The following is a 14,982-nucleotide window of genomic DNA, read 5'->3' on the forward strand; positions in this document are numbered from 1 at the left end:
GAGCAATGATTCCCTTCAATGTTTCTGGTCAGTGGTCACAGTACTGTAGGTTGTACGGAGAATGGCTGTTCTCACACTAAAAGCAACACAATTGAGTGGCTGAAGAGGTCAAGGACAGTAGTCTTTTCTACCAGACTCATACAGTTGTCTCTCTTCCTCAGTGACACCGCTGTTGAAAGTGTCTACCTCCACAGCAACGCAAAAATCGCCTCCCATTGTGCCCTTGCTGTTCTCCAACTCATGGCCAGCAGGTGGTTTTATTTCCCTCCTAAGTTTTCTGAGCCTTTTCATTGTTGGACATAAAAAAACAGGAAATCAGCTCCAAGTGATTTTATTTGAAGAAATCTGTTCCCAAGTATTCCCATGCATAATAGAGAGATATGTGATAGTATACAAATGTAAGCAAGGTTTGAAATGATTATGTTTTAATCAAACATCATATCTGTTTGGGTTTTTCTGTTTGGGTTCATATTTGTAATTATGTTCCGGCCCCCTGACCATCCACTCAAGAAAAAAAATCTAGTTGATGATCCTGGCTGTAGACTATAGGGTCCTAACAGTTGAATAATTGCTTGGCATACAATGGTCTATACAATTTCAATCCCCAGAATACAGAAAAAGGAAGTTCACATAACAGCTCCAATGTGAAATTATATACAGTGGCTGGTGTAAAATACACCAGGGCAACAGATTTTTACTGATCAGTGTGTTCTGCATAGTCACCTGCTGTGCAGTGTGCTTTGCATAGTACCATGCTGTACAGTGTGTTCTGCAAATGTAAAAAATAACAACACATTTCCCAGACAACCTGCTGCTGTATTCTTAGTCTGTGTGACTGTGACTACAGTATATTAATACAGAGTACACTGTGGTGCATTGTGGAACCATGAAATGAGCAAGACATTCACTGTTTGCAACTGACTGTAAAACACTCTCAAATCCAGTAAAATCCAGTTAGAGACACCAACTTTCATGACCCATCTAACCCCCCCCCCCCCCCCCCTCGTAACTTCTTTCTCAGAACAGCGACCTAGACCTACTGCTTTTCAGTGACTAGGAAAACAACCGTCCCTGTAAACAACAGATCTATTCATAGATCATTTCTCCACAACTCTCTCAGAGTGTTCATTTGGAACTGTGTGCGTACTGCGTAGCGCTGGTATGCTGGGCCTTGGTGTAGATCCACAGCAAGGCTAAATCTATCCCTCGTAGCCTCTAGGTCTGCTCTCCTACTTAACTCATCAAATGGTGTAACAGCTGGACAGATTTGAATAAGTAGACCAGTCACATTAGACAAGGGCTATTAAGAGTATCTCAAACCATCTGGGGGGATACACCACTTTACTCTTTACAAAGAATAAGACTTTGTTGTCGTTTTTTCCCCCTCAGAATTCCTATCGATGCATATGAATACTTGCATTCTCCTGTTCTTTAACTCTCAATTTAGTTCCTAGTTCCTGTTCCTTCCTCTGTTTTATTCTTACTTTACATTTGTATTCAATTTTCTAGTATTATTATTATTATTATTATTATTATTATGATGATCACTGCATTGTTGGGAAAGAGCTTTCAAGGTAAGAATTTCACTGTACTATTTTACACCTGTTGCAATCTCCTGTTCTCTAACTCTCAATGTAGTTCTTGTGAGTTAAAAAAAATAATCTTACTTTAAATTTGTATTCTATTTTCTAGTAGTATTATCTCTTATTATTATGATCACTGCATTGTTGTGAAAGAGCTTTCTAAGGTAAGACTTTCACTGTACTATTTTACACCTGTTGTATCCTGTGCAAGTGGCGAATACATTTTGAAACTATAACGTTCCCCACATTACTACGATGAAAAGCACAAGTCAAACATTTGTAGCTGACATGTCTTCCTATCTTAGTTCCACTCCTCCCTAGTGATGTAATAAAGAGACGATAGGTGATTGAGACGATAGGTGATTGATTTTATCCCTGGCTGAGTGTCTAAACAAACCGCAGGTTGGAACCTACGTACATAGTTATCATGGGAAATCACTTCACAATGACAGACAGATAATTTGGTAAATCATATTCGTAGAGATAACCAAATATATATATATATATATATTATTATTCACTTATTCACTTCCATATTTGAACAGTAATGCTGATTTCTGAAGAGTTTTTGACAGACTTAAAAAGCAGTCTCACTACTCCCCCTGGTGTGTGAATTCTGAGATCTTGGCCAGGCTTGTGAGTGATGCCAGAGAAGTGGTGCGGTATTTGAGGCTTGATTTTCACATCCTATTGACTGTGACAGAGATCTCTGAGAGCCTTTTGATAATCCGTTAGAAAGGGGAGTAGTGCTAGACAGGGAGACAAAACTGTCTCTGTTTGGTGTCGTTGAACACAACCACAATGCTGTCTATACTTATTAGTATTAAGTTTATACCTTCCTCACAGTCTCTCTGTTGACATGTAAAAGTCCTGTCTGTTTCACTCTCTGTAAGCCATTAGCCACAGTTAGGTGAAACAGATCTATCAAAAAACAAGGAAATCTCTACACACTCTTCTGTTTGTCTGAGACTGGTGTTGAAGTCCCATTTAACATGTGTGATTGTGTATTTTCCAGCCCGCAGTGTGTGAGGGCGTTATGGAGACAGTGTGTGAGGGCGTTATGGAGACAGTGTGTGAGGGCGTTATGGAGACAGTGTGTGAGGGCGTTATGGAGACAGTGTGTGAGGGCGTTATGGAGACAGTGTGTGAGGGCGTTATGGAGACAGTGTGTGAGGGCGTTATGGAGACAGTGGTTGATGTTGCGGAGAGGACAGTATCTTTCAGTACCTTTCCTCTCTGGCATCGCCCACAAGCCTGGCCAAGATCTCAGAATTCACACACCAGGGGGAGTAGTGGGACTGCTTTTTAAGTCTGTCAAAAACTCTTCAGAAATCAGCATTACTGTTCAAATAAGGAGTTGTGGACCGTAAGTGACGTGAATAAGTGATATGATACTGGGACCCTGAATAAGTGATATGATACTGGGACCCTGAATAAGTGATATGATACTGGGACCCTGAATAAGTGATATGATACTGGGACCCTGAATAAGTGATATGATACTGGGACCCTGAATAAGTGATATGATACTGGGACCCTGAATAAGTGATATGATACTGGGACCCTGAATAAGTGATATGATACTGGGACCCTGAATAAGTGATATGATACTGGGACCCTGAATAAGTGATATGATACTGGGACCCTGGTGTGCTGGGGGGAAGAGAAGCAGAGCCACCTCTGTTCGGCTGTGAGAACACGTTCACCGATACTAGCGCAGTAGAGGTGACCTACAGGACGTCCTGCAGACACAGGTTAGCAGGTTACCAGGGGAGCTGCAGAGAGATGTCTCTGTCACTATCTACAACGCCAGAGAGGGAGACTGCGTTGTACTACTGCCACGTGGAGCTACCAGAACTGTTCAACGACCTGACGCACACCGTTCATTTAATTGTTCGACAAGGTGAAAATATACAACTGTAATCGTGAATATAAAGGTGTGGCTTCTGATTCGTTGATGCATATGAAATCATGAATGATTATTTTGTTACACTAAGAGCCATCGCTACTATGCAAAATATGTACTTTTTCCAGAAACAACAAGCCTATAAACACCATAGTTATAATTTTGAAAACATCTGTAACGTCACCTTATTTGATGTGCTTTTAAACAGAAATATGTTGTTGTTGTCCTGTAACACCAGTTGTTCCAACTGTTGTCCCAATTATGCCAGCAGACCACTGCCCCAGCACACCCACTGTCTCATACCAGAGAGGAGAAGACAAGGTATGTGACCCTAACACCACCGCTATCATTATCATTATGAAGATGATATACCTGTATTACACATTCAGATCATAAAAAAACAACAATACAGTCTGAAATATAGTGGATCTTTCTTTGCAAAATATCCTTTATTTTTTTGGAACATTTAGCAGATGCTCTTATCCAGAGCAATTAGGGTTAAGTGCCTTGCTCAAGGGCCCATTGACAGATTTTTCATCTAGTCGGCTCAGGGGTTCAAACCAGCATCCTTTCCGGTTACTGTACCAACGTTCTTAACCGCTAAGCTACCTGCCACCCTTTACAGACTGCACTATGACTGCACTACCTGCAATAGGTCTTGTCAAGAGAATCAAGGTACAGTAGTGGATATAAAGTAGATCTTATCCAAAATGTGCCAAAGCTAAGGATACATACAACTAGAATATTGTACATGAAAATAAATGCCTTTCGTAAATCTTTTTATGTTGCAAAATGCAATTCTTATGCAAATACATTTTCTATTTCAACTTTCTCTTCAGCCACAATGCCTGAAACAAAAACTATGACTTTAACCCACAGCAGAACATGGCATCTCCATCCCTGGAAAGGGACATAGGGCACACAGTGAGAGTGGGAGCAATCGTCTCCATCCCTGCTTTGATCCTAGCACTTCTTCTCATTGAATGATGAAGCATTTTTAAACAGTCAGAAGAATTACAATATTTTTCCTTCAATTATTATATGAATATGTTACTTGTCTTCCACAATTTGGGCATTAGCTCAATTCGTGTGTTGCAACAGTTTACTCTGAGTTCTACTTTGACAATTCTTTGTTCAGGGGCTAATATTGGCAGCGATAAATTTAGCTGTTTCAACAGTTTGTCTCTCGGAGTGGAAGTGAAAGAGGTGACTCATTATTTCTGTTTACTGTGCATTGTTTGTTATTAAATGTAAATAAATATTACCCAAGAGAAGGTTTGTCCCTGAGACTTGATTCTAAACAAAGTGGTAGACTGCGTTCTTCCACAAAATTGACAATAGAAAACGGTTAATTATATGCACAATATTATTATAGAAGTGGAACTAGCTGTTGGGGTCAAAACAGCGGAGAAGTGTAGCCTCGCGCTTCAACCTCTTGGTTGTGTCAGAAACCACACTGACCTTCTCTGCCTTTCTGATTGCATGGGAAAACACTGCATGGGAAACAACTGACAGCAGATGGGAAGGAAGTCATCTGACGCACATCTGACGCCCCGTTTATACCTGGAGCTACAGTAATATCCTGTGTCCTGATCTTGTCCACATTCTCATTTTTAGGACTTTTTGTACTTTTTGTATTAATTCGAGCATGGAATTAAATGAAGTATATTTTTGCAACTCAGCCTCATTTTAACTTTACATCACCCCATCATGGAGACTCGCTGCATTTAAGGCTGGTTTCTCCACAGTCTACTTTCATGTAAGCGAGGCACGATGGCCCCGTCTCTTTTAGACTGGTTATCAAGTTAATAATAAGTTAATTAATAATTTACAATTGAAAGTCTCTTTGCTCCGTGCTTCTCCGTGCTTCTACACCTGCATTGCTAGCTGTTTGGGGTTTTAGGCTGGGTTTCTGTACAGCACTTCGAGATATTAGCTGATGTACGAAGGGCTATATAAAATAAACTTGATTGATTGATTGCTTCTCAGTACTTCTCTCTCTCTCTCTCTCTTTCCCAGCCAGTGAATGCAGTTTCCCAAAAGTCTTATGTTTTGTGGGTCATGTAAATACAATGTAAAAAATTCATGGTGTATCAGCCATGCGCTGAGGGAGAGGAGCCATACCACGCTCTGTTGATTGTAAACAAGGAAGTCATCTAAAATGATGGAAATAAGTAGCTCCTCAAATCAAATCAAATTTTATTGGTCACATACACATGGTTAGCAGATGTCAATGCGAGTGTAGCGAAATACTTGTGCTTTTAGTCCGACAGTGCAGTAATATCTAACAAGTAATCTAACAAATTCACAACGTCTACCTTATATACACACAATTCAAAGGTATGGAATAAGAACACATAAATATATGGAAATATTTATGTGTATCAGCCATGCGCTGAGGGAGAGGAGCCATACCACGCTCTGTTGATTGTAAACAAGGAAGTCATCTAAAATGATGGAAATAAGTATCTGCTATATGGATGGATATATGGACATAGGCAAGATGCAATAGATGGTACGAAATACAGTATATACATATGAGATGAGTAATGTAGGATATGTAAACATTATTAAAGTTTGTTTATGTGTAACTCTATGTTGTTGTTTTTGTCACACTGCTTTGCTTTATCTTGGCCAGGTCGCAGTTGTAAATGAGAACTTGTTCTCAACTGGCCCACCTGGTTAAATAAAGGTGAAATAAAAATAAATAAATAAAAGTGGCATTATTTAAAGTGACTAGTGATACCATTATTAAATCCATTTATTAAAGTGGCCAGTGATTTGAGTCTGTATGTTGGCATCAGCCTCTCTATGTTAGTGATGGCTGTTTAACAGTCTGATGGCCTTAAGATAGAAGCTGTTTTTCAGTCTCTCGGTCCCAGCTTTGATGCATCTGTACTGACCTTGCCTTCTGGATGATACCGGGGTGAACAGGCAGTGGCTCGGGTGGTTGTTGTCCTTGATGATCTTTTTGGCCTTCCTGTGACATCGGTTGCTGTAGGTGTCCTGGAGGGCAGGTAGTTTGCCCCCGATGATGCATTGTGCAGACCACACTACCCTCTGGAGAGCCTTGCGGTTGAGGGCGCTGCAGTTGCCGTACCAGGCGGTGATACAGCCCAACAGGACGCTCTCGCTTGTGCATCTGTAGAAGTTTGTGAGGGTTTTAGGTGACAAGCCACATTTCTTCAGCCTCCTGAGGTTGAAGAGGCACTGTTGCACCTTCTTCACCACACTGTCTGTGTGGGTGGACCATTTCAGTTTGTCCGTGATGTGTACACTGAGGAACTTAACTTTCCACCTTCTCCACTACTGTCCCGTCGATGTGTATAGGGGGGCGCTCCCTCTGCTGTTTCCTGAAGTCCACGATCATCTCCTTTGTTTTGTTGATGTTGAGTGAGATGTTATTTTCCTGACACCACACTCCGAGGGCCCTCACCTCCTTCCTGTAGGCTGTCTCGTCGTTGTTGGTAATCAAGCCTACCACTGTAGTGTTGTCTGCAAACTCGATGATTTAGTTGGAGACGTACATGGCCACGCAGTCATGGGCGAACAGGGAGTACAGAAGAGGGCTGAGAACACACCCCTGTGGGGCCCCAGTGTTGAGGATCAGCGGGGTGGAGATGTTGTTTCCTACCTTCACCACCTGGGGGGCGGCCCATCAGAAAGTCCAGGAACTAGTTGCACAGGACGGGGTTGAGACCCAGGGTCTCAAGCTTAATGATGAGTTTGGATGGTACTATGGTGTTGAATGCTGAGCTGTAGTCAATGAACAGCATTCTTACATAGGTATTCCTCTTGTCCAGATGGGATAGGGCAGTGTGCAGTGTGATGGCGATTGCATCGTCTATGGACCTATTGGGGTGGTAAGCAAATTGGAGTGAGTCTAGGCTATCAGGTAGGGTGGAGGTGATATGATCCTTGACTAGTCTCTCAAAGCACTTTGATGACAGAAGTGAGTGCTACGGGGCAATAGTCATTTAGTTCAGTTACCTTAGCTTTCTTGGGAACAGGAACAATGGTGGCCATCTTGAAGCATGTGGAGACAGCAGACTGGGATAGGGATTGATTGAATATGTCCGTAAACACACCAGTCAGCTGGTCTGCGCATGCTCTGAGGACGCGGCTAGGGATGCCGTCTGGGCCGGCAGCCTTGCGAGGGTTAACACGTTTAAATGTTTTACTCACGTTGGCCACGTTGAAGGAGAGCCCACAGTCTTTGTGTCAGCATATACACTCACCGAGTCAGTGTATACGTCGGTGTTATTGTCTGAGGCTCCCCGGAACATATCCCAGTCCACGTGATCGTAGTATTCTTGAAGCGTGGAATCCGATTGGTCATACCAGCGTTGGATAGACCTAAGCACGGGCGCAACCTGTTTTAGTCTCTGCCTATAGGAGGGGAGTAACAAGATGGAGTCATGGTCAGATTTCCCGAAGGGAGTGCGGGGAAGGGCCTTGTATGCATCGCGGAAGTTAGAGGAGCAGTGGTCCAATGTTTGCTCGAGCGGGTGCAACAATCAATGTGCTGGTAGAATTTGGGTAACCTTGTTCTCAGCTACAATAAATGCAGCCTCAGGTTATACTGTATGGTTTCCAGTTTACATAGAGTCCAGTCGAGGAATCTCCTTGGGGGGGGGGGGGGGGGGGGATACACAGCTGTGACAATAATCGAAGAGAATTCTCTTGGAAGATAATGCGATCGGCATTTGATTGTAAGGAATTCTAGGTCAGGTGAACAGAAAGACTTGAGTTCCTGTATGTTGTTATGATTACACCATAAGTCGTTAATCATGAGGCATACAGCCCTGCCCTTCTTATTACCAGAGAGATGTTTGTTTCTGTCAGCGCGACGCATGAAGAAACTCGGTGGCTGTACCGACTCTGACAACATATCCCGAGTGAGTCATGTTTCCGTGAAACAGAGAATGTTACAATCTCTGTCTCTCTGGAAGGCAACTCGTGCCCTAATTTCATCCACCTTGTTGTCTAGAGACTGGACATTGGCGAGTAGTAGGCTCGGTAGCGGTGTATGGTGTGTTCGCCTTCTAAGTCTGGCCAGGAGGCCCCTCCGTCTGCCTCTCCTGCGGCGACGACGTTGTTTTGGGGCGGCCTCTGGGATTAGAACCCACGTCCAGGGTGGAGGTCTGAACAAAGGATCCGCTTCTAGAAAGTCGTATTCCTGATCGTAATGTTGGTAAGTTGACGTCGCTCTTATATCCAATAGTTCCTCCCAGATGTATGTAATAACACTTAAGATTTTCTGGGCTAACAATTTAAGAAATAATACATAAAAAAAACAAATAACTGCATAGTTTCCTAAGGACGTGAAGTGAGGCAACCATCTCTGTCGACGCCATCTCAGTTAGGTATCAGTTATTGGGTGAGCTGAAGACAGGGGATGTCTCTCTTGTCACGCCCTGGCCATAGAGAGGCTTTTATTCTCTATTTTGGTTAGGCCAGGGTGTGACTAGGGTGGGCATTCTAGTTTATTTATTTCTATGTTTTCTATTTCTTTGTGTTTGGCCGGGTGTGGTTCTCAATCAGAGGCAGCTGTCTATCGTTGTCTCTGATTGAGAACCACACTTAAGTAGCCCTTTTTTCCACTATTCAAACAGATCCACACCACATTAAAGCAATTCGGAATCGGGAAAGCGTGCTTCTATACAGCCATTGCATCTGGTACTGTATTGAGATGTAATAATTTGTGATGTGCATGACAGAAAACCATAATTTTAAACCCACAGCATGCTGGAAGTCTACGTGGGAAACACAGTCAGAGTAGGAGCAATCATTTGAATCCCTGTTCTGTTCTCAGTGAGTGGTATTATAAATATTTTTATTCATATACACTGAGTTTGAACAACATTAGCTCTTTCAATGACAGACTGAACAGGTGAATCCAGGTGTGGAACACTTTCAACACCTTGTAGAGTTCATGTCCCGAAAAATTGAGGCTGTTCTGAGGGCAAACGGGGGTGCAACTCAATATTAAGAAGTTGTTGTTAATGTTTTGTACACTCAGTGTATCTATTTTCTTATTCAATCAGTGTGGGACAGCTGAGTAGGTTTCTGGAACTGTTAATATCTTGCAGACCTGGGTACAAATACTATTTGAAATAAAATCTTCAAGAAGCGTTTCAAGGTCCTAGCACAAGATCAGAAGAGAGCCCCCCTTGATACACAATGTTTGGTCCCAGACCTTTGGTGCTAGGACCCCTAATTGTTTCAAATACTCAACTCCAGCTTTATTTGTCACATGTTTCATAAACAACATGTGAAGACTAACGGTGAAATGCTTACTTACTTCCCAACAATGCAAGGAGAAAAGAAATAGAGAAATGATAGAAAAGTAAAACACGTAATAATAAAAGTAATAATAAATACACAATGAGTAATGATAACCTGACTATATACACTGGGTACCAGTCCACGTTAAGCTCATTTGTCTTGCTGACGATGAAGGACAGGTTGTTATCCTGGCACCACATTGCCAGGTCTCTGACCTCACTATTGACTGTCTCATCGCCATCGCCATGATCAGGCTTACCACCGGCGTGTCGTTGGCGAACTTAATGATGCTGTTGGAGTCGTGCACGGCCACGCAGTCGTGGGTGAACAGGGAGTACAGGAGGGGACTAAGCACGCACCCCTGAGGGGCCCCCGTGTTGTGGGTTAGCGTGGTGGATATGTTGTTGCATACTCTCACCACCTGGGCCTGTCAGGAAGAACAATAACCTGAGACACAAGCCCAAATAGACACTGGAGTTGTTTACCAAGACGACATTGAATGTTTCTGAGTGGCCTAGTTACGGTTTGAATTAAATTTACTTGAAAATCTATGGCAAGACTTGAAAATGGCTGTTTAGCAATGATCAACAACCAACTTGACAGAGCTTAAAGAATTTTAAAAAGAATAATGTGCAAATATTGTACAATCCAGGTGTGCAAAGCTCTTAGAGACTTGCACATATTTTCTCTTAGCTGTAATCACTGCCAAAGGTTATTCAGTGGTGTAAATACTTACAGTACCAGTAAATTTTGGACACACCAACTTATTAGAATAATAGTGAAGACATCAAAACTATGAAATAACACTTTAAACATTTTTTATTTCACCTTTATTTAACAAGGTAGGCTAGTTGAGAACAAGTTCTCATTTACAACTGCGACCTGGCCAAGATAAAGCAAAGCAGTTCGGCACATACAACTACACAGAGTTAGACATGGAATAAACAAACATACAGTCAATATTACAGTAGAAATAGTCTATATACAGTGTGTGTAAATGAGGTAAGATAAGGGAGGTAAGGCAATAAATAAGCCATGGTGGCGAAGTAATTACAATATAGCAATTATACATTGGAATGGAATCATATGGAATCATGTAGTAACCAAAAAAGTGTTAAAGAGTGGGCAAAGTTGTCATCAAAGCAAAGGGTAGCTACTTTGAAGAATTTCAAATATAAAATATATTTTGATTTGTTTAGCACTTTTTTGGTTACTACATGACTCCATTTGTGTTATTTCAGAGTTTTGATGTCTTCCCTATTATTCTACAATGTAGAAAATAGTACAAATAAAGAAAAACCCTGGAATGAGTAGGTGTGTCCAAACTTTTGACTGGTGCTGTATTCAAATGAGATATTTCTGTATTTCATTTTCAATAAATTTGGAAAAATTCCAAGAAACATGTATTCACTTTGTCATTATAGGGTATTGTGTGTGTGTTTTATTTTTTAAATCTTTTTTATTTCACCTTTATTTAACCAGGTAGGCCAGTTGAGAACAATTTCTCATGTACAACTGCGACCTGGCCAAGAAAAAGCAAAGCAGTGCAATACAGACAATAAATACGCAATAGTGGCGAAGTAATTGCAATTTAGCAATTAAACACTGGAGTGTGTGTGTGTGTGTGTGTGTGTGTGTGTGTGTGTGTGTGTGTGTTTTAAAAAATAGTTTTAATACATTTTGAATTCCGGCTGTAACACAACAAAATATGGAATAAGTCAAGGGGTATTTTCTGAAGGTACTGACTGACGTGACTGGTGTGGTAAACTCCTCCATGCCATCGGATGAATCCCTGAACATATTCCAGTCTGTGCTAGAGAAATTGTCACGTTCTTCAAAATGAGCGGACCAAGGCGCAGCGTGAATTGAGTTCCACATCCTTTTAATACAAAATGAAGTCGTAGTGCCCACACACACTAACTCAAACAAGCAATATCCCACAAACACAGGTGGGAAAAACGGCTACCTAAATATGATCCCCAATTAGAGGCAACGATTACCAGCTGCCTCTAATTGGGAACCATACAAAACACCAACATAGAAATATAAACTAGAACACCCCCTAGTCACACCCTGACCTACTACACCATAAAGAACCAGGGGCTCTCTATGGTCAGGGCGTGACAGTACCCCCCTCTAAGGTCAGGGGGGGTGATTAGTGTCGGTGGCGGCTCCGGTGCAGGTCGTAGCCCCCGCCCAGAACCCGGATCCGGCCATGGCACCGGGCTGAATGCCGTACCTGGACTAGGCATCGGGGCAAAGGAGGGCTCCAGCCATGGGGCTGGGTTGGCCGCCGTGCCTGGACTGGGCACCGGCGCAGAGGAGGACTCCGGCCATGGATGTGGGTTGGACGCCGTGCCTGGACTGGGCACCGGCACAAAGGAGGGCTCCAGCCATGGATGTGGGTCAGGGCGTGACAGAAATGGTCCTGTAGTTTAGCATCCGCTTTATTGGACCACTTTCATATTGAGTGCGTCACTGGTACTTCCTGTTTGAGTTTTTGCTTGTAAGCAGGAATCAGAAGTATAGAGTTATGGTCAGATTTGCCAAATGCACAGCATGGGAGAGCTTTGTATATGTTTCTGTGTGTGGAGGAAAGGTGACCTACAGTTTTTTTGCCTCTAGTTGCACAGGTGACATGTTGCTAGAAATTAGGTAAAACTAATTTCAGTTTCCCTGCATTAAAATCACCAGCCACTAGGAGCGCCGCCTCTGGATGAGCATTTTCTTGTTTGCATAATGGCCCTATACCGCTTGCTGAGTGCGAGGGACAGCATCGTGGTGTTGTGGTAAATAGACAGCTACGAAAAATATTGATGAAAACTCTCTTGGTAAAAAATATGGTCTCCAGCTTATCATGAGGTATTCTAACTCAGGCGAGCAGAACCTTAAGACTTCCTTAAAATTGTATAATGTTAACAAAGAGACATACACCTCCCCCATTGAGCTTTTCCGACTCTGCCGTTCTGTCCTGCTGATGCATAGAAAAAACAGCTAGATGTATATTATCCATGTCCCAGCCACGACTCTGAGAAACATAGGATATAACAGTGTTTCAGGTCCCGTCGATAGGATAGTCTCGAATGGAGCTCGTCCTGTTTGTTCTCCAGTGGTTGTACGTTCGCCAATAGATTGGAGAGTCGAGGCGGTTTATCTACTCGCCGATTTAGTTTTGTCAGGGTGCCCGCACATCGGCCTCTCTTAACGCCGCCTTTTTATTTTCTGAGTCTCAGGGATTAGGGCCTGGTCCCGGTGGAGCAGTATGTCCTGCGTCTCAGGGATTAGGGCCTGGTACCGGTGGAGCAGTATGTCCTGCGTCTCAGGGATTAGGGCCTGGTACCGGTGGAGCAGTATGTCCTGCGTCTCAGGGATTAGGGCCTGGTCCCGGTGGAGCAGTATGTCCTGCGTCTCAGGGATTAGGGCCTGGTCCCGGTGGAGCAGTATGTCCTGCGTTTTAGGGATTAGGGCCTGGTTCAGGGGGAGCAGTATGCCCTGCGTCTCAGGGATTAGGGCCTGGTCCCGGTGGAGCAGTATGTCCTGCGTCTCAGGGATTAGGGCCTGGTTCAGGGGGAGCAGTATGCCCTGCGTCTCAGGGATTAGGGCCTGGTCCCGGTGGAGCAGTATGTCCTGCGTCTCAGGGATTAGGGCCTGGTCCCGGTGGAGCAGTATGTCCTGCGTCTCAGGGATTAGGGCCTGGTCCCGGTGGAGCAGTATGTCCTGCGTCTCAGGGATTAGGGCCTGGTCCCGGTGGAGCAGTATGTCCTGCGTCTCAGGGATTAGGGCCTGGTCCCGGTGGAGCAGTATGTCCTGCGTCTCAGGGATTAGGGCCTGGTCCCGGTGGAGCAGTATGTCCTGCGTCTCAGGGATTAGGGCCTGGTTCAGGGGGAGCAGTATGTCCTGCGTTTCAGGGATTAGGGCCTGGTTCAGGGGGAGCAGTATGTCCTGCGTCTCAGGGATTAGGGCCTAGTCCCGGTGGAGCAGTATGTCCTGCGTCTCAGGGATTAGGGCCTGGTACCGGTGGAGCAGTATGTCCTGCGTCTCAGGGATTAGGGCCTGGTCCCGGTGGAGCAGTATGTCCTGCGTCTCAGGGATTAGGGCCTGGTCCCGGTGGAGCAGTATGTCCTGCGTCTCAGGGATTAGGGCCTGGTCCCGGTGGAGCAGTATGTCCTGCGTCTCAGGGATTAGGGCCTGGTCCCGGTGGAGCAGTATGTCTTGCGTCTCAGGGATTAGGTCCTGGTACCGGTGGAGCAGTATGTCCTGCGTCTCAGGGATTAGGGCCTGGTCCCGGTGGAGCAGTATGTCCTGCGTCTCAGGGATTAGGGCCTGGTCCCGGTGGAGCAGTATGCCCTGCGTCTCAGGGATTAGGGCCTGGTCCCGGTGGAGCAGTATGTCCTGCGTCTCAGGGATTAGGGCCTGGTACCGGTGGAGCAGTACGCCCTGCATCTCAGGGATTAGGGCCTGGTCCCGGTGGAGCAGTACGTCCTGCGTCTCAGGGATTAGGGCCTGGTACCGGTGGAGCAGTATGTCCTGCGTCTCAGGGATTAGGGCCTGGTCCCGGTGGAGCAGTATGTCCTGCGTCTCAGGGATTAGGGCCTGGTACCGGTGGAGCAGTATGTCCTGCGTCTCAGGGATTAGGGCCTGGTCCCGGTGGAGCAGTATGTCCTGCGTCTCAGGGATTAGGGCCTGGTCCTGGTGGAGCAGTATGTCCTGGGTCTCAGGGATTAGGGCCTGGTCATTAAAACATTATGTACAAAAAGAGTGACGAGCAGTGCAAAAAATAAATTAAAAAATAGCAGAATTAGTCAGGAGCCCGTAAAACGGCTGAGCCATTCTCATACCAATAATGTCTGTGCTTGATTGAGCTTGCCTGTTGCAATGAAACCAATAGAAACATCATGCTCACCTGAAACTCCAGGAAGGTTAAAGTAAAATATTTGAAAGATTTCTAATAGTATTTGAACCCAGGTCTGCTATCTTGGGCCATTACTAATAATGACTGTTGAAACATTGTCTGCCCCCACCTCACTCTTTCTATGCACTGCCACTGTGCATCTATAGGTCGGAGACTGTCAAGGAATAGCCGCACCAGAGGAGAATCTGCCAGTTCCCCCAGCGTCTGCAGCAGGAACACCCCAGTGAAAGAACCCATGTGAGAGGACTTAAGACACCATGCAGATCCACAGAACTATGAAGCTCTTACAGACA

The 14,982-nt window shown here is 44.3% G+C and overlaps 1 protein-coding gene across 1 annotated transcript; it reads right to left on the reverse strand.

The window, feature by feature from the left end:
- Window positions 1-13,491: 13,491 nt before the first annotated feature.
- Window positions 13,492-14,926, reverse strand: LOC120056749 (coiled-coil domain-containing protein 15-like; the record flags this gene model as incomplete). Its single annotated transcript, XM_039004956.1, has 3 exons — window positions 14,864-14,926; window positions 13,807-14,505; window positions 13,492-13,653 (listed from the first exon to the last, which is right to left on the reverse strand). Coding segments are annotated over exons 1-3 (924 nt in total), but the record flags the coding sequence as incomplete, so codon positions are not given.
- Window positions 14,927-14,982: the final 56 nt, after the last annotated feature.

Source organism: Salvelinus namaycush, chromosome 12 (genome assembly GCF_016432855.1).
Source record: "Salvelinus namaycush isolate Seneca chromosome 12, SaNama_1.0, whole genome shotgun sequence".
NCBI classification, from domain to species: domain Eukaryota; kingdom Metazoa; phylum Chordata; class Actinopteri; order Salmoniformes; family Salmonidae; genus Salvelinus; species Salvelinus namaycush.